Source organism: Salvelinus alpinus, chromosome 2 (assembly GCF_045679555.1).
Source record: "Salvelinus alpinus chromosome 2, SLU_Salpinus.1, whole genome shotgun sequence".
Lineage (NCBI taxonomy): Eukaryota > Metazoa > Chordata > Actinopteri > Salmoniformes > Salmonidae > Salvelinus > Salvelinus alpinus.
In genome coordinates this window covers 96,842,997-96,863,179 of record NC_092087.1, presented here as the reverse complement: position 1 = coordinate 96,863,179, position 20,183 = coordinate 96,842,997, and the positions used below count along the sequence as shown (strand labels likewise).

Here is a 20,183-nt window from a genome sequence, read left to right as displayed (position 1 = left end):
AACTTGTTGTGAAGGGTCATGCCAATGAGGGGATTCGATTATTCTGGCCTTGGTTGCACCGAGCTATTGCACGTCACGTGACCAAGTGAAGCAGGTGAGGGAAGCGCACCCTGCTGAAATTGAACAGCAATTTGTGGCATTTAGTCATATTGTCAACAACGCAGCACGATGCATCGTTCAGAAACATACGATATCTCTTAAACAGAAAAAACTGCATATGTTAGAATTTTATAACTAGTTTTTATTGGGAAGGCAAATAAAGCGTTTGTATCAAAAGTAATCACTTTTGCATGTGACAATACAGAATGGTACTCATTACTGCACCTGCTTAACATACGTCACCTTTGTTTTGAGCTGACTTGGCCGTCGACCAGAGCAAGGTCTTGCAAGGCAGCTTGATTCCAAAACCGAAACTTTTGGTCGGGCTTTTAAATCGAGTCGACTCACTGCTATAGGTCTCCCAATTGCTCCGGCAATGTTTGTTTTTTTGGCCTTCCAAAATTGTTAGTGAATTTTTTTGGAATGTATTTTTACAAAAAACAAGTGAAATCACCAAGAATTCTTTAAAATTATTTAGGTAATCTAATCCCAAGTATTCCCACAAATAAAAAATAGATATATGATCAATGTAATCAAGGTATGAATTATTGTTATTTTCAAATACAATCTCTTTTTGGGTTAATTGTGGTCAATTTGCAGAGTACAAAATATTATAATTATGTTTCTGCAATGTGACCATGCGCTCTGACAAATCGTCCCACAGCTAAATCTAGTTGCCTACCCATGCCCCTTCCCGCCACTGCTTCTGTGTGTGTGTGTGCAGAGGAGATCTCTGACCTGACTGAGCAGATCGGAGAGACTGGCAAGAACATCCATGAGCTGGAGAAGGCCAAGAAGACAGTGGAAAGAGAGAAGTCTGAGATCCAGACCGCTCTGGACGAGGTTGAGGTACAAACTACAGCTGTTTGATGGGGAAAGCAGTGTTACACTAGCCAACGCCGGCTACAGTCCAATGATCCCTGTATTGGAGTGTATTGTAGTATTATATATATATATATTTATTTCCTTGTGTTATATACATCCAAATGTATTTAACACAACTCGCATGACTGCTTCTGTTTGTCCAGGGAACACTGGAGCACGAAGAATCCAAGATTCTGCGTGTGCAGCTGGAGCTGAACCAGATCAAGGGTGAGGTGGACAGGAAGATCGCTGAGAAGGACGAGGAGATGGAGCAGATCAAGAGGAACAGCCAGAGGGTGGTTGACTCCATGCAGAGCACCCTAGACTCTGAGGTCAGGAGCAGGAATGATGCCCTGAGGGTGAAGAAGAAGATGGAGGGAGACCTGAACGAGATGGAGATCCAGCTGAGCCACTCCAACAGGCAGGCCGCTGAGGCCCAGAAACAGCTGAGGAATGTCCAGGGACAGCTCAAGGTAAAGGGACTGGGACATCAGGCTCAAAAATCTGAACATGGCTAGAGATTTGTGAGATGTGTTTGCAGATTTGTGAATCTGTAGAAAATAATAGAACAGAGGATTTGAATAGAGTGGTTTATGTACTAAAGGTAGCGATACTGGGGAAATTCTTACCAATGAACATTTCTATCACTGATCCTATCACCTCTACTTCCACAAGTCCTAATGAACGTATGTCATTGTGAACCACAGGATGCCCAATTGCACCTTGATGACGCCGTCCGTGTCGCAGAAGACATGAAGGAGCAGGCAGCCATGGTGGAGCGCAGAAACGGTCTGATGGTGGCTGAAATCGAGGAACTGAGAGTTGCTCTGGAGCAGACAGAGAGAGGCCGCAAAGTGGCTGAGACTGAGCTGGTAGACGCCAGCGAGCGTGTTGGACTGCTGCACTCCCAGGTATGGGTCAAAAGCCTTTTCTAATGAAACTCAACCAAGCATACAGTTTAAACACACCTGGAATTTGACAGTGTTTGCCTTAGATTTTCATAATTTCAGTCTTGTGCCTTGCAAGTTCTCTTGAGAGTCAAACAAATCATCTTGTTTACTCCTTCAGAACACCAGCCTTCTGAACACCAAGAAGAAGCTGGAGACTCAATCAATCAATCAATCAATCAATTTTATTTTATATAGCCCTTCGTACATCAGCTAATATCTCGAAGTGCTGTACAGACACCCAGCCTAAAACCCCAAACAGCTAGTAATGCAGGTGTAGAAGCACGGTGGCTAGGAAAAACTCCCTAGAAAGGCCAAAACCTAGGAAGAAACCTAGAGAGGAACCAGGCTATGAGGGGTGGCCAGTCCTCTTCTGGCTGTGCCGGGTGGAGATTATAACAGAACTATGCCAAGATGTTAAAAAATGTTCATAAGTGACAAGCATGGTCAAATAATAATCATGAATAATTTTCAGTTGGCTTTTCATAGCCGATCATCAAGAGTTGATCGTCAAGAGACTGACCTGGTGCAGGTGCAGGGAGAGGTGGACGACATCGTCCAGGAGGCCAGGAATGCAGAGGAGAAGGCCAAGAAGGCAATCACTGATCTGAGGGGGACGTTATGATTGGTGCATAAATTAAACAAACTATTATTCTAGGCGGCGATGATGGCTGAGGAGCTGAAGAAGGAGCAGGACACCAGCTCTCGACTGGATAGGATAAAGAAGAAGCTGGAGGTCACAGTCAAGGACCTGCAGCACCGCCTGGATGAGGCTGAGAATCTGGCCATGAAGGGAGGCAAGAAGCAGCTCCAGAAACTGGAGTCCAGGGTGAGTTACCAGCAGGGTGGATTAGGGTGGATTGAAAGACTGATTGCTGGAAATGTATTTGATCATATAAAAATACACAGGAGCATTGTTTTGTGACTTGTTCTCACAATAACCCACCTAGATCAGGGGTTCCCAAACTCCTTTGCATCGGGGACCACCCCTTTTGTGATAGCGAATTCATCAGGGACCCTCTTCATAATATCAGAACACAACTCCTACTTTAAAGTGCATCAAAAATAGCATCCACGCAGATTTACTATGACTTCTGCAGTGCATGACTGGACTAATCAAGTCTCGGGCCCTGGGAAATCATTTTTTTAAGTCCCCCTTCTTTGCATCAGAGAAAATGTTGCAGTTTTAAAGCTGAAATTGCTGTGCATTAATGATCACAACAAAACAAATTATAATAATTGTACACTTATTTAGTGGAGTTGATCCAAGACCTTTAAATAAACGCAAATGTATTCATCTAGTTGCTTCATTCAGGCTTAAACTGTTGTCTCAGCAGACTTCTTCTAATCTGCCATTTCAATCATAATAATAATTCACAATAAATATCAACACAGAATATAATATACATTCATCGAATTAATGTTATAATAATAATTTCTCTCTATTGTTACGTCTCATTCCCTGGCCGTTGCTAGGGAAGCTAGCGTTCTTATGCGGGGCTACCAGCTAGTAGGCTAATGGCTGAATTAGCTTTTAGGCTAGCGGACTTTAATAAGTTAATAAAAACCTAAAAATACAACATAATATCTCAACAAACATATGTACATAGTCCAGAGACATTACCGTCTTGAATATGGTGATTTTACACTCGCTTACCTTCAAAATAAAGATATAAAAATGTATTTATGTCGGTGCTTCTGTCTTCATGTTGGCTCACTTGGCAAACTTCTCTCAACTGCCATGGCGCGAGCCCCATAATAGAAGCAATGTCACAACATTATAACATGCGAGTGGCGGCCTCTAGTCACCTTACTGGTACTGCACCATACACCGCTAAACGCGTGACAACTTGGATAAATAGTCATGTTACAAATACAAGAAGAATTTGAGTTGTGAGCCTCCCAGACCCGTTGTTTATCGAAGAGTTAATAACATAAATTGTGGATGAATAATATTGCATTGTACTGTATTGCACCCTCTAAACTTTTTCCAAAGATCCCTGGCTGTTTAATCTATTCTTGCTAGAAATATACATAAACAAATTGAAATGTAAATTCCACTTTGAGAACCACTGACCTAGATAATGAAAAGTTGTTGTTATTATTACAGACCCCTTCAATAAATGTTTTAAAAGAGTACATAGGAACAGATGACAATTGTGCCTCCTTGACTGGGTTGAAGACTATACCTCTGTTTTACAAATAGTTGTTACGTCTGATTTCACAACCTCCAACAAACTCCTACGTTTATTTCTTCCACAAAGGTGCGTGAGCTCGAGACTGAGGTGGAGGCCGAGCAGAGAAGAGGTGTAGATGCTGTTAAAGGAGTCCGCAAGTATGAGCGCAGAGTCAAGGAGCTCACTTACCAGGTAAGAGAAAGTGCATTCTTTATACACTTGACACTAACACAGACAGGTTTGTGTATAAAACTCTTGTGACATTGATTCTTTGCTCTTCTCTCACAGACTGAGGAGGATAAGAAGAACGTTAGCAGACTTCAGGACCTGGTAGATAAGCTGCAGATGAAAGTGAAGGCCTACAAGAGGCATTCTGAGGAAGCGGTGAGTCACAGACTCTGAAAGCATACATTCGAAAATGTAGTTTTTCTCTACAAAACGCAATGTGCGTACGGTTTAGTTGAAGTGTTGCTACAGCACACCAGTCAACAATGAACGTTGATAGTGCAAGTAAATGCTGATGAAATTATACACATTTCTGAGTGCCTCCTATGCCAATGTGTTACCAACTTAAAGAAGAAGGGGTTGAATTGTAATTTGCTGTTCTAGTGATCGTGCTGGAGGCAGCGGTTTGATCCCCCGTTCAGCCACTCACTTCCTCTGCTGTATCATCTATCTCCCTATATACATTGCTTTCCTAAATCTGCCAATATGTGTTTTGTTGAAAATAATATTTATATTTGCTACCTTAAGCTTCAAACTTTAAATGCTGATGTTCTGCTCTCCCTCTCTTCTCCTCACCCAGGAGGAAGCAGCCAATAGCCATATGTCTAAGTTCAGGAAGGTTCAGCATGAGCTGGAGGAGGCTGAGGAGCGTGCTGACATCGCTGAGACTCAGGTCAACAAGCTCAGAGCCAAGACCCGTGACTCTGGAAAGGTACAGAACTGCTTCTAAACCTATACCTGACTAATGTTTAGATATGACCACATCAACACCACCTATGATTCAGTCTTCTCAGAGGTCAATACTGACCTTTTACACTCAACTGTATTGAAGATCTCTAAGAATTGTAACAGTATAACTTTAGTACGTCCTCTCGCCCCGACCTCGGGCGCGAACCAGGGACCCTCTGCACACATCAACAACTGACGCCCACGAAGCATCGTTACCCATCGCTCCACAAAAGCCTTGCTGAGCAAGGGGCAACACTACTTCTAGGTTTCAGAGCAAGTGACGTAACTGATTGAAACGCTATTAGCGCGTACCCGCTAACTAGCTAGCCATTTCACATCCGTTACAGAAGCACATTTCAAGTAGGGCAACAACAACAAAAAATATGATATAGTACTTATAGTATATACACTGCTCAAAAAAATAAAGGGAACACTTAAACAACACAATGTAACTCCAAGTCAATCACACTTCTGTGAAATCAAACTGTCCACTTAGGAAGCAATACTGATTGACAATAAATGTCACATGCTGTTGTGCAAATGGAATAGACAAAAGGTGGAAATTATAGGCAATTAGCAAGACACCCCCAAAAAAGGAGTGATTCTGCAGGTGGTGACCACAGACCACTTCTCAGTTCCTATGCTTCCTGGCTGATGTTTTGGTCACTTTTGAATGCTGGCGGTGCTCTCACTCTAGTGGTAGCATGAGACGGAGTCTACAACCCACACAAGTGGCTCAGGTAGTGCAGCTCATCCAGGATGGCACATCAATGCGAACTGTGGCAAGAAGGTTTGCTGTGTCTGTCAGCGTAGTGTCCAGAGCATGGAGGCGCTACCAGGAGACAGGCCAGTACATCAGGAGACGTGGAGGAGGCCGTAGGAGGGCAACAACCCAGCAGCAGGACCGCTACCTCCGCCTTTGTGCAAGGAGGAGCACTACCAGAGCCCTGCAAAATGACCACAAAATAAATATGTTGCTTAAGAGTCAGAGAGTGTACGGTGCTGCAATTGTGCTGGGAATCATGTTCCTGACTGCCCGGAGTGCCCTGTGAGGTTTGAAGGAGTTTGCAGTAGCTGTCCAGTAGGTCTCCTATGCGGAGTCAGTGCACGTTGTTGAAGGACATAGTGTAAATGAGGAGGAATTGGCAGTGGATTACACCGTAGCCAGCTGAAAATGTAATTCACCTGTTGAGAGATCCTGAAACACTGATCTTAAAGAAGGTGGATTATGTTGCTTTCACTGCGCAGGTGTTAAACTGGCCAAACTAACAAGAAGTCTTAGTTTTCACCCCATCCAGCAGGTGGCGGTAATACACCATTGTTTTATGTATTCCGCCATTAAAGAAGAAGAAGAAGAACGCATCCGGAAGTTTACATCCTTGGTTTTTAACCTTGCGTGTTCTTACTCAGTCAAACAACTGTCGATAAAGACTTTTAGCCACAACGTTTGAAGGTGAGTTTGTGATATGTTGAACTAATTATGAGCGTGCCTAAAGCATGACTTCAATTGACAAGCGTCGGTGATAGAGCAAATGGTGTAATAACGGGTACCGAGGGCCAATAACGTAGCTATCTACTGTTAGCGTTAGCTACCGCGCTTGTTTTCTTACTAGTAGGCTGGACACATGACATTTTTAACAACGCTTTTTTTCTGATAAAAACCAGTTCATTGCATCCACCGTGGAGCCCAGTTTAATAATATGACCATATTTACCAACTGCTTGCCGTCGATTTGAAGTAATCACGAAAAAACAGGCCTTATTGTAGGGACATTTTCACCTCCTATTAGTTCTATTGAGGACCGTGGCACCAACTCGCCTTCTGAACGTTCTATTCCCAGCATATTGTTCTATGTCACAATGCCTGCTTCGCTATTGTTGGCAATGATACTACAGAACTGCTCATGTTGTTTATAGTTAAAATGTAAACAACAAAGATACTCATGGAACTCTGAAGTCGGCAGGTAGCCTAGTTGTTGGAGCGTTGGGCCAGTAACCAAAGTGTTGCTGGATTGAATCCCCGAGCTGTAAAACTCTGTTCTGCCCCTGAACAAGGCAGTTAACCCACTGTTCCTCGGTAGGCCGTCATTGTAAATAAGAATTTGTTCTTAACTGACTTGCCTAGTTTTAAAAAATGTAATTATGTAAGTCTGGGCAGCGAGCTTGTTTGTCGTCGATCACTAGACCAGAAATATCCCAACGTTGTCATTTTTCCCTACTTTCTCATTACGCAGACATAAGCACAGTTGACATCATCGAGGTGCGGATATTTACTTTCTACACAAGTTGGTTTTTCCCCCAGTTCCGTCCGAGGAACAGATTGTACTGGTAAAATAAAAAGGGATACCGTTTTTTGTGCCATTTAGGCGAAATTGAATTCTAAGCATCACTCCAGTCAAAACAGGCTCTGCGAACATTTGTTTCCATTAATTTGCTATGGGCTCGCGCTAGTGTTCCAGCTTAGCCATCGTTCTTTTGCTGTTTTTCAGCCTTGGGTGAATTGACTCGTTCTATTGTCCAGCCTATTACTAGCTGAGAGGCGAAACATATACAGTACAACCATCTTTTTTAGTAGCTAGTTAGCTAACTCAAGTTGAGGATACCTAGTAGAACCCATGCAGTCTGATTTCACCTCAGAGAAAATACCAGATATACGGAACAGAAACAATTTGCTAGGTGTCTCTGGTTAGTTAGCAAGCCAACTCTACCTGTGATGAGAAACGTGGAAGCTAGTTACCTAGCTAGCTCGCTATCTATGACCTTAGAAAATCAGTGTTTGGAATGTAACTTGACTTAGCAGAGTGAAAATCACCCTCCACTGTATCTGCCGCTTTTTACTAAACCATCTGCAGATCCACCTACCACATGGGCCTACTATGGCTGAACCCAAGTCCATAGAGTCCCCAGGTTCTGGCTGTGGTGTTCCATCACAGAGAACCTCACAGAGGGATCCAGAGATGGTCTCAGTGAAGCTGGAGGACTGCAGTCAACCACTGGAACTCAATGTGATTGTGATAGGGGGAGAGAGAGAACTTAAAGTAGAAGAACATAATGTAGAAGTTAAAGAAGAAGAAAGGGTGGTTGAGGAGAAGAGAGCAGTTAAAGAGGAGGAGATGGAGGTTAAAGAGGACCATAAGGAGATTGAGATGAAAGAGGAGGTGGAGGAGAAGAGAGCAGTCAAAGAGGAAGAGATGGAGATTGAAAAGGAACACAAGGATACAGAAGTCAAAGAAGAGCTGGAGGAGAAAGCAGTTATCAAGGAGTTGGAGGAGAGAGGTGTCAAAAAGGAGAGAGGACTAGAAGAAGAAGAAGAGGAGAGAGAAGTCAAAGAAGAAGAGGAGAACAGGGAAGTGTCTGCTCCAGATCTAGAGGAAGAGGAGGAAGTAGATAGTATCACTGACCCAGGTAAGTTCAGGTGTGGAGTAAGGAGAGAGGTTGGTGCCTTGGCAGCCACAGCGGATTCTAAAACTCTTATTGTGTGTCCGCTTGCATCAACAAGACTATTAAACCATCTCCAATGCTCTGTTCCTGATTCTAACCCTATATCTGTTTATATTCCCACAGGAGAGAGCTCCAACCCAGGTTCAGACAGTGAGCCCAGTTCCACAGCATCAGGAAACCATAAACAACACAGACAGAGGAACTCAAGACAGAAACATCACCACTGCATGGACTGCTTCACTAGTTTCTATGAGCCAGAGGAGTTGAGAAGACACACTTGTAAGCCCCACCCCTGCTCAGATTGCAGAGGCAGTTCCGTGTGTCCAACTCACCTCATACCACGCAAAAAGACTATCAAAAGAAAGAACACTTACCCCTGTGGTCAATGTGGGAAGAGTTTTCAGGCACCAAGCAAACTAAAGAAACACCAGATAACTCACACAGGAGAGAAGCCTTTCCACTGCTCTGTTTGTGGGAAGAGTTTTCCTCTTTCACAGACCTTAAATAGACACCAGCTGATCCACACAGGAGAGAAGCCTATCCACTGCTCCCAATGTGGGAAGGGCTTTAAGCGACCTGATTCCCTGAAAAATCATCTTAGAATACACACGGGAGAAAAGCCTTTCCACTGCTCTCAATGTGGGAAAAGTTTCAGTTATTCAAACTACTTAAAGACACACCAGCGAACTCACACAGGAGAGAAGCCTTACCACTGCTCCCAGTGTGGGAAGAGTTTCAATCAGTCTTCAGATCTAAAGATACACCAGCGAACTCACACAGGAGAGAAGCCTCACAAATGTTTTCAGTGTGGAAAGAGTTTTAGTCATTCAAGCTACTTAAAGACACACCAGCGAACTCACACAGGAGAGAAGCCTTACCACTGCCTTCAGTGTGGGAAGAGTTTCAATCAGTCTTCAGATCTAAAGACACACCAGCGAACTCATACAGGAGAGAAGCCTTATCACTGCTCCCAGTGTGAAAAGAGTTTCAGTCAGTTTTCAAGTCTGAAGACACACCAGCTAACTCACACAGAAAATAGGTCATACCACTGCTCCCATTGTGGGAAGGTTTTCAGTCTGTTGCACCACCTAAATAGACACCAGCAAACTCACAAAGGAGAAAAGTCTCACCAATGCTCTCAATGTAGGAAAAGTTTCAGTCAGTCATCAAATCTGAAGACACACCAGTTAAAGTATCACAGCCCTGACACCGGACAGAGTTCTCTTGCTTTAGAAGAAAGTCAACTTCAAACCACAGAAATAAAACACATGTAAACACATCTTATGATGTCAAAGGAGCAGAGCAGTTTTAATAATGGTGAAATAACACTTTAAAAATATATTTTCAGCCTATTCAGGTGGGATAGAGTTTTTGGCCCAGAGCATGACATCACAATCTGATCAATCATCTTTTATTTGCATATGTATCCTCTTATATTGAAGAGGTTTGTGGGGTCGGCTCCAGTGCAGGGTTCCCCAACTGGCAGCCCGTGGGTGGTTTTGATTGGCCCCCTAAGTTTTCTGGTAAAAAAAAATCTAATAATGTATAATTTTTTATTGTAGGAGATTTAAGACTGTAAAAACACCAGCCAATCAGCTCCAAGTGATGTGAATTTAGAAAATCTGTTCCAAAGCATTCCCACGCATAAGATATATATATATATATATGTGATCATATACAAATGTAAGCAAGGTTTGAAATTATTATGTTTTAATAAAATGTTATTGGTTTGGGCTTCATGTATTCAATTTGTTCTGGCCCCATGACCATCCACGCGAGAAAAAAAATCTGAATCTAGTTGATGATCCCTGCTCTAGAGTTTAGAGGCGATCCTATCCACCAATCAGGGCTGTGTATGTAAATATATTTCCATTTGTATCAACACGCCCCCACAATCAGACTGAGCATTCCAACGGCTAAAGGAGGCTCAGGGAAATAAATGATTAACAATACAGTTAGAGTTATTTTCATGAAATAAACACAGTGATTTATTAGACATAGTGATGATTTACAAATAAAAAGTCTACATTAACATTTATAATAATGGGAATATATTCCATTTAGCAGCCGCTTTTATCCAAAGCGACTTACAGCCATGGGTATGGGTGGTCCAGGGACTCCAACCCACTACCCTGGCGTTATAAGCACAATGCTCTACCAACTGAGCTACAAAGGACCACCCCACCTGTTATTCTACAGTAGAGCAGGGGTTCTTGTATTAGCCATCACCTCACCTGTTATTTTACAGTAGAGCAGGGGTTCTTGGATTATCCATCACCTCACCTGTTATTCTACAGTAGAGCAGGGGTTCTTGTATTAGCCATCACCTCACCTGTTATTCTACAGTAGAGCAGGGGTTCTTGTATTATCCATCACCTCACCTGTTATTCTACAGTAGAGCAGGGGTTCTTGTATTAGCCATCACCTTACCTGTTATTCTACAGTAGAGCAGGGGTTATTCTACAGTTGAGCAGGGGTTCTTGTATTAGCCATCACCTCACCTGTTATTCTACAGTAGAGCAGGGGTTCTTGTATTAGCCATCACCCCCCCTGTTATTCTACAGTAGAGCAGGGGTTCTTGTATTAGCCATCACCCCCCCTGTTATTCTACAGTAGAGCAGGGGTTATTCTACAGTAGAGCAGGGGTTATTCTACAGTAGAGCAGGGGTTCTTGTATTAGCCATCACCCCCCCCCCCCTGTTATTCTACAGTAGAGCAGGGGTTCTTGTATTAGCGTCGACGTTACTTGTCTCTGATCATCTCGATCACTGCTCAGCATTTACACAATCGATTGTTTTACCACTTCAACCCTGGTAACATGTTATAAACCTTGAGTGTCACGTAATAAACCCTGGATGTCTGGCAATAAATGATGGTTATTATGGTGGAGGTGAAGGAACAATTTCCTTTAGATTATTGTATAGGGTGACAACCTTTTGAACCTGGGTATCATGTTATAAATGTAGCTATATTATGTCATACAAATAATGGTAATCAAAGTAGAGGATTGAAAGTATTGTTGGAGTTGTGTTTGAGTATTGTATATTGATATAAAGCTGGCATGATAACAGTGTATTGTAAATAAACATGGTTGTCACTATTTCAGGACAAACAACAGCTTCTGATGTTAGCAGCACCGCAACAAACAAAACAGTCACACACCTCTACTAACGAGTCTAACTCCCTCTGTGAGCTTGCTCTATCAGTGCCTGGCCTGTTCATACAGTTCAGCTCTTTCATTCTCTGGTGTTCTGGTAGTGGTAGTAGTCCTTAAGGGAACTATGTATCAAGAATATCATGAATTATCCAATGCTTTATACACTGAGTGTACAACACATAAGGAGCATCTGCTTTTTCCGTGACATAGATGACCAAGTGAAAGCTATGATCCCTTGTTGATGTCACCTGTGAAATCCACTTCAAATCAGTGTAGGTGAAGGGTAAGAGACAGGTTAAAGAAGGATTTTTAAGCCTTGATACAATTAAGACATGGATTGATTGTGTGTGTGCCATTCAGAGGGTGAATGGGCAAAACAAACGATTTAAGTGCCTTTCAACGTGGTGTGGTAGTAGGCGCCAGGCGCACCGGTGTGTGTCAAGAACTGCAACGCTGCTTGGTTTTTCATGCTCAACAGTTTCCTGTGTGTATCAAGAATGGTCAACCACCCAAAGGACATCCAGGCAACTTGACACGACTGTGGGAAGCATTAGCGCCAACATGGGCCAGAATCCCCGTGGAAAGCATTCAACGAATTGAGGCTGTTCTGAGGGCAAAATGGGGGTGCAACTCAGTATTAGGTAGGTGTTCCTAATGTTTGGAACACTCAATGTGCATTTTATTTACTGGAAAAACATTGAATTGCTAAGTACATAGCTATCTCACTGATGACAGCACAAATAGAATCCCCTGGTTGCCTATAGAGACCTGCCAAGAGGAAGGAGGTGTTACATGCCTTTTAATGCATGACTGAACACCTTGAAATGCATTGGTTGTACTAAATACTCAACGTCAGTGGTGGAAAAAGTACCAAATTGTCATACTTGAGTAAAAGTATAGATACCTTAATAGAAAGTTACTCAAGTAAAATGGAAAGTCACCCAGTAAAATACTACTTGAGTAAAAGCCTAAAAGTATTTGGTTTTAAATATACTTAAGAATCAAAAGTAAATGTAATTGCAAAAATATACGTAAGTATCAAAAGTAAAAGTATAAATCATTTCAAATGTGTCACGCCCTGACCTTAGTTATCTATGTTTTCTTTATTATTTTGGTCAGGTCAGGGTGTGACGAGGGTGGGTATGCTTGTTTTGTATTGTCTAGGGGTTTTGGTAAGTCTAGGTATATGTTTGTCTATGGTGGCCTGAATTGGTTCACAATCAGAGGCAGCTGTTTATCGTTGTCTCTGATTGGGGATCCTATTTAGGTTGCCATTTTCCCTTTTGGTTTCGGGGGTTCTTGTCTATGTGTAGTTGCCTGTCAGCACTCGTTTTGGATAGCGTTCTGTCTTCATTAAAAGAAGAATGTATTCATATCACGCTGCGCCTTGGTCTCCTCATTACGACGACTGTGACAGAATAACCCACCATAAAAGGACCAAGCATAGTTTGATGGAGCAGACGTCATGGACCCCGGAGAAAGATGAGGAGCGGACATCATGGACACGGGAGAAAGATGACTGGAGGACATCCTGGACCTGGGAGGAGGTAATGGCAGGGGACAAGACCCTGCCATGGAGGCAGGTAGAAACAGCTCGGAAGCTCGAGAGGCAGCGGCAGAGGCATTCTAGAACTGAGTTATGACTCATCTAAGTCTGGTATCCGGGGTGATCTGGTTTCTGATTACATCATTAATTAAGTGGCTCTTTCCTTGTAGAATGTTAACAGCTGTCATCGTATACCTGTATGGTTATGAATATAGCTAGCTAGGATTTTTAATATTAGTGAGGTAATATCTTTCTAAGTAAAATGCAGCTATTCTAGCTTTTTCTACAAGCTAGCTGACAGCAGATTTGAGGAAAATATAGTTGAACATTTTATCCTATTTAAAAAAATGCGTGTATTTCATTATATCCCAAAATATTTGTTCTGCATTAAAATGGCTGAGAGGAGTGTCCTAGTCTAACAGTAACAGGGTGTCCCAGTTTGAAAGTAACAGGTTGTCCCAGTTTGACAGTAACAGGTTGTCCCAGTTTGACAGTAACAGGTTGTCCCAGTTTGACAGTAACAGGGTGTCCCAGTTTGACAGTAACAGGCTGTCCCAGTTTGACAGTAACAGGGTGTCCCAGTTTGACAGTAGGTGATTGGCATACTGGGACACCTGTCAAAATGTCAATATTCTCAAAAGGCAAGAGTAGTAAGAAATCAATTTAGTCATTTTGTTTACAATTACATCCCATTACAAAATAGGTTGTAATGAGACACTGAATATCTTGTCTTCGTTTTTTTATAACCTTTACATTATTTACCTCAGAACACTATGCCATTTTACTTACCAGTACAACTAGAGACTTGTCATTAGACGGGAGGCCACGCCCACAAGGATGACATCATACCAATTGAACCCATTTTTTTATCATCACATACTTCCTCACGAACACACAGGCATTGATTGGTGGTTATGTTATTGTATACATTTAAATATATCCATTACAAAGCTTAAGTGTCCCACTTTGCCAGCTGTCCCACTTAACCAATACTCACCCTATATTTGGTTTCCAGTCTATAGGCTACAGTAAAACCACCTAGGCTACTACTCTTTCGACCGTAGACTACAGAATTCATGTTAAATTAATTTGATGGAACGTTGGTGGAGCACTGAAGGGCTGCGTCTCTCCAACAGCACCCTAGAGAGGCGTGCTGGGCATGGACAACCTAAATATTTTGCGCCAATGCCTTTGGCAAAGTGGGGACTGGTTATCATGGGGCGGCATCAACGCTCACCTAAATTTTGTTGCTGTTTCCAAAGTTACAATTAATCCAGACAGAATTTTTCAGAGACAGCTATTTATGCATTAACTTCTTTGGGAACGGGGGCAGTATTGAGTAGCTTGGGTGAATAAAGTGCCCAGAGTAAACCAGAAAATAGATATGCATATTATTAGTAGATTTGGATAGAAAACACTCTGAAGTTTCTAAAACTGTTTGAATGATGTCTGTGAGTATAACCGAACTCATATGGCAGGCAAAAACCTGAGAAAAAAATCCAACCAGGAAGTGGGAAATCTGAGGTTTGCAGTTTTTCAACTCATTGCCTATCCAATATACAGTGTTTATGGAGTCATATTGTACTTCCTAAGGCTTCCACTAGATGTCCACAGTCTTTAGAACCTTGTTTCAGGCTTCTACTGTGAAGGGGGAGCGAATAAGAGCTGTTTGAGTCAGAGGTCTGGCAGAATGCCATGAGCTCAGTCAGGCGCACGGCCGTGAGAGTTAGCTGCGTTCCTTTTCATTTCTAAAGTAAAGGAATTGTCCAGTTGAAACATTATTGAAGATTTATGATAAAAACATCTTAAAGATTGATTCTATACATCGTTTGACATGTTTCTACGAACTGTAATATAACTTTTTTTACTTTTCGTCTGAACTAAGTGATCGCGCATTGAGTATTTGGATTACTGGGCTAAACGCGCAAACAAAAAGGAGGTATTTGGACATAAATGATGGACTTTATCGAACAAAATGAACATTTTGGAACTGGGATTCCTGGGAGTGCATTCCGATGAAGATCATCAAAGGTAAGTGAATATTTATAATGCTATTTCTGAGTTTTGTGACACCTCTCCTTCTTTGGAAAATGGCTGTATGTTTCTGTGACTTGGCACTTACCAAACATAATCATAAGGTGTGCTTTTGCCGTAAAGCCTTTTTGAAATCTGACAAAGCGGTTGCATTAAGTTTATTTTTAATTGTGTGTTTTTAACACTTGTATCTTTTATCGATGTTTATGATGAGTATTTCTGTAATTTGATGTGGCTCTCTGCGCTTTCACCGGATGTTTGTTTGAGACAATGCATTTCTTTCTTTTATGTGGATAAATTGAAGCAACATCTCCAGACAGCAGTCAGGAAGTTAAAGCTTGGTTGCAAATGGGTCTTCCAAATGGACAATGACCCCAAGCATACTTCCAAAGTCGTGGCAAAATGGCTTAAGGACAACAAAGTCAAGGTATTGGAGTGGCCATCACAAAGCCCTGACCTCAATCCCATAGACAATTTGTGGGCAGAACTGAAAAGGCGTGTGTGAGCAAGGAGGTCTACAAACCTGACTCAGTAACACCAGCTCTGTCAGGAGGAATGGGACAAAATTCTCCCAACTTATTGCGGGAAGCTTGTGGAAGGCTACCCGAAACGTTTGACCCAAATCAAACAATTTAAAGGCAATGCTACCAAATACTAATTAGCTAGGTGAAGGATCATGGTTTGGGGAAAGCTCATGAGACTGCTTCACTAGGTGAAGGATCACGGTTGGGGACAGCTCATATGACTGCTTCACTATGAGAAGGATCATGGTTGGGGACAGCTCACGAGACTGCTTCACCTTGAGAAGGATCATGGTTGGGGACAGCTCACGAGACTGCTTCATTATGAGAAGGATCATGGTTGGGGACAGCTCACGAGGCTGCTTCACTATGAGAAGGATCATGGTTGGGGACAGCTCACGAGACTGCTTCACTATGAGAAGGATCATGGTTGGGGACAGCTCACGAGACTGCTTCACTATGAGAAGGATCATGGTTGGGGACAGCTCATGAAACTGCTTCACTATGAGAAGGATCATGGTTGGGGACAGCTCACGAGGCTGCTTCACTATGAGAAGGATCATGGTTGGGGACAGCTCACGAGACTGCTTCACTATGAGAAGGATCATGGTTGGGGACAGCTCACGAGACTGCTTCACTATGAGAAGGATCATGGTTGGGGACAGCTCACGAGACTGCTTCACTATGAGAAGGATCATGGTTGGGGACAGCTCACGAGGCTGCTTCACTATGAGAAGGATCATGGTTGGGGACAGCTCATATGACTGCTTCACTATGAGAAGGATCATGGTTGGGGACAGCTCATATGACTGCTTCACTATGAGAAGGATCATGGTTGGGGACAGCTCACGAGACTGCTTCACTATGAGAAGGATCATGGTTGGGGGCAGCACTTCAAGGGTCCGGATCATTGTTTACTTGCTAGACCACTGCCTTTCCTAGAGGGTAATAGCAAGCACTTTTAAGCATCCCAAAACCCACTGTGTGCCGGATTGTTCACAAGAAGGCCATCGACTCCAGAAGATGGGCACTGCGTTCATCCACCTCTGGCCTGCTCGCCTCCCTACCTCTGAGGAAGTACAGTTCCCGCTCAGCCCAGTCAAAACTGTTCGCTGCTCTGGCACCCCAATGGTGGAACAAACTCCCTCACGACGCCAGGTCAGCGGAGTCAATCACCACCTTCCGGAGACACCTGAAACCCCACCTCTTTAAGGAATACCTAGGATAAAGTAATCCTCCTAACCCCACCCCTCCCCCTTAAAAGAGTTAGATGCACTATTGTAAAGTGGTTGTTCCACTGGATTTCATAAGGTGAATGCACCAATTTGTAAGTCGCTCTGGATAAGAGCGTCTGCTAAATGACTTAAATGTTAATGTTAAATGTTAAGATGAGGTCATCGTGCGGGATTCGGGAAGTTGGCGAGAAATCCAGTGTTAAACCAGGCAGTATGGGGGATTTTCCGGTGCCTGTGTTGTGCACCTCGGAGTGGGGAGCACAATCAATGTGGGCTTGGGGGAGGCCGTTGTGTGTGTGTGTGTGTGTGTGTGTCCGGGACATTGTGGGAGGCTGTTGTCTAGTCGTGTGTGTCTGGGACATTGTGGGCTTGAGGGAGGCCGTTGTCTAGTCCTGTGGGTGTCCTTGGACATGCACCTGCATTATGAATGTATGTCTGTATAATTTTTTTGTACCATTGCATCATTGCCATGGTTACGCCGCCAATATAAACTATGCCCTGAAGTATGTGCCAAGAAGGGAAGGAGAAACCAAGTAAAGATGGGCATAGACAGACTATAAATAAGATTAGGAAACAATAGTGTCAGAATACCAAAAGATGTGTATCATATACATAAAGAGGAGGGACTGTGTATGTTGTGTCAGACTGAAACTGTACATAAAGAGATCTAAGTCTGGGACCGGCAGTTGCTCCATGGACCAGCTCGGCTTGTTACTTTGTAATAAAGTCTATATTGAATTCACAAGCTCCGGTGCCTAAGATTTTTTTGAGAACTATTTCCACGACAGCAGTCAGGGTCATCGATGGTTACCACATATGGATCAAGCCACCAACACTGGAAAGCAGGACTACTGAAATTACAAGCAGGACTACTCCATCCAGATGCAGCTGAGATACTTGGGTCATTATATTACCACAATTAAGATGATTTTACAATATTGAACCTATTTGGTCCGAATTCACATATTAAACTTGTATATACAGTCGCTAGTGAAAGTCTACACACCTCTTGCCCAGTATTCACATTAAGCTGCCTTCAAATTAAAAACATTAAGGACACATGCTCTTTCCATGACAGACTGATCAGGTGAAAGCCCTTGTTGACCTGTTAAATCCACTTCAATCAGTGTAGATGAAGGGGAGGAGACAGGTTAAAGAAAGATTTTTTAAAGCTTTGAGACAATTGAGACATGGATTGTGTATGTGTGTCATTCAGAGGGTGAATGGGTAAGACAATATTTAAGTACTTTTGAACGGGGTATGGTAGTAGGTGCCAGGCGCACCGGTTTGAGTCAAGAACTGCAACGATGCTGGGTATTTCCTGCTCAAGTTTCCCATGTGTATCAAGAATGGTCCACCACCCAAAGGACATCCAGCCAACTTGACATAACTGGGCTGGTATTTGTATTTATTATGGATCACCATTAGTTCCTGCCAAAGCAGCAGCTACTCTTCCTTGGGTTTATTATGGATTCCATTTAGTTCCTGCCAAAGCAGCAGCTACTCTTCCTGGGGTCCAGCAAAATAAAAATAAGGCAGTTATGCGATTAAAATCATTGCATTTCACAACACATTAAGTGTGTGCCCTCGGGCCACTACTCTACTAGACAACTTTAGGCTGCATGTATTTCTGACACCCAGTTTTGGAACAAGGCCATGTTTGGAGGAGGTCACTGGCAGGGGGTAATACTTTGGACTACTTGTTTGTCTAAAGATCTGTAAATCTTGCTGAAAAACCTAACAGCTCCCCATTTGATCCAAGTGTTTCTCCTTGTAAATGTATTAGATTCATGTTACATTGAGCCCTCCATTGACTTCACACTGCATGCTGAAAGGTGAAGACTGTGGACCACAGAGAGATCTGATACAGGCCAGCACATTATTTTGACCTTATTAGTCAACCATGAGATCCTCACATTGCTGACACCATAATAAATTTACAGCGAGATATGTGACCTGGGAAATAAGATCTGAATTAACCGAGCCAAGCTTGGTTGTTTTGTGGATCCATGGCACAGCATGTGACATTTCATATCCAGATTTAGATTTTTACTGGCTGTGACATTTGAATGGATTGAATCATGAAAATAATTCTGATGTGAGCCAAGGCTCTGGGGTGTCTCAGGTCAAACTCCAGTCTGTGGTGATAAAACTACTTTGCTAGCAGGCTGAGTCGTTTAAAGCACCCTTAAAATGTATTGGATCAAGAGTTACTATCCGATCCTCCCAATACCCTGCCAAAATACGTCAAATCAAGACCCTGCTAAAATACTTCAAATATGTACAATAACAGTTTTATAATGACAGTTTACTCAACTGCTTGATGTCAGTTAATAACAGTATATCAGGGGCCTGTAACTCCTGTTCTGGACAGCCCATCCACATGTGGTGCAGGCTTTTATTCCATCCCAGCACAAACACAGCAGGTTCAGCTAAATCAACTTGTTGTGAAGGGTCATGACACTAAGGGGATTTGATTAAACTGGCCTGGGTTACACTGAGCTATGGTCCGTCACGTGACCCGAGTGAAGATGGTGAGGGATGCTCATATTGAAAAGCAATCTGCGCTTCTTGGTCATATTGTCAACAATGCAGCATGATGCATCGTTCAGAAACATATTTTCCATAAAGTACATGCTTGAATTTTCAAATTAGTTTGTATTGGGAAGACAGTCTTTTTATTAAAAAATTAAAATCACTTTTGCATGTGTCAACACAATCCTACTCATTACTCCACGTACTTAACCAACATGACCTTTGATTTGAGCTGACTTCACCGTCGACCAGAGTGGGATCTTGCAAGGCAGCTTCCAAAATGAATGATTTCACTTTTCAAAAAACATCCAGCAAGTGATTTTTTGGGGGGCCTTTCAGAGTTGTAAAAGTATCTATATTATTATTTTGGGGGGGGATTTAATTTTTGGTAAAGGAAAAAAACTAGTCACTAGAAATTCAGCAAAAAACGTGTTCAATTACACGGAAAAAAGATGTGATCATGTGCCAATGTAATCAAGGTATGAAATGATTGTGATTAGTTGTGGTCAGTTTGCAGCTGAATCTATTTGGATACCCCTGAAGGCCCTTCCCTGCACACCAGGGGTATTGAGTAGTTGTATTATTTTGCTAAACATTTAGTCACCCGGGAGGGGACCAACCTTAAAGGAATACTTTGGGATTTTGAAAATGAAGACCTTTATCTACTTCTCCAG

The 20,183-nt window shown here is 42.6% G+C and overlaps 1 protein-coding gene and 1 pseudogene across 1 annotated transcript; both read left to right on the top strand.

The window, feature by feature from the left end:
• The first annotated feature begins 783 nt into the window (after positions 1–783).
• LOC139541857 (myosin heavy chain, fast skeletal muscle-like) lies at positions 784–5,059 on the top strand (annotated as a pseudogene).
• Positions 5,060–6,347: 1,288 nt separating this feature from the next.
• On the top strand, positions 6,348–10,211 carry LOC139568340 (zinc finger protein 436-like). The gene is made up of 3 exons (XM_071390099.1): positions 6,348–6,494; positions 7,893–8,445; positions 8,605–10,211. Exons 2-3 carry the CDS (start codon positions 7,917–7,919, stop codon positions 9,753–9,755), a joined length of 1,680 nt encoding a protein of 559 aa, XP_071246200.1. The 5' UTR covers positions 6,348–6,494; positions 7,893–7,916; the 3' UTR covers positions 9,756–10,211.
• Positions 10,212–20,183: the final 9,972 nt, after the last annotated feature.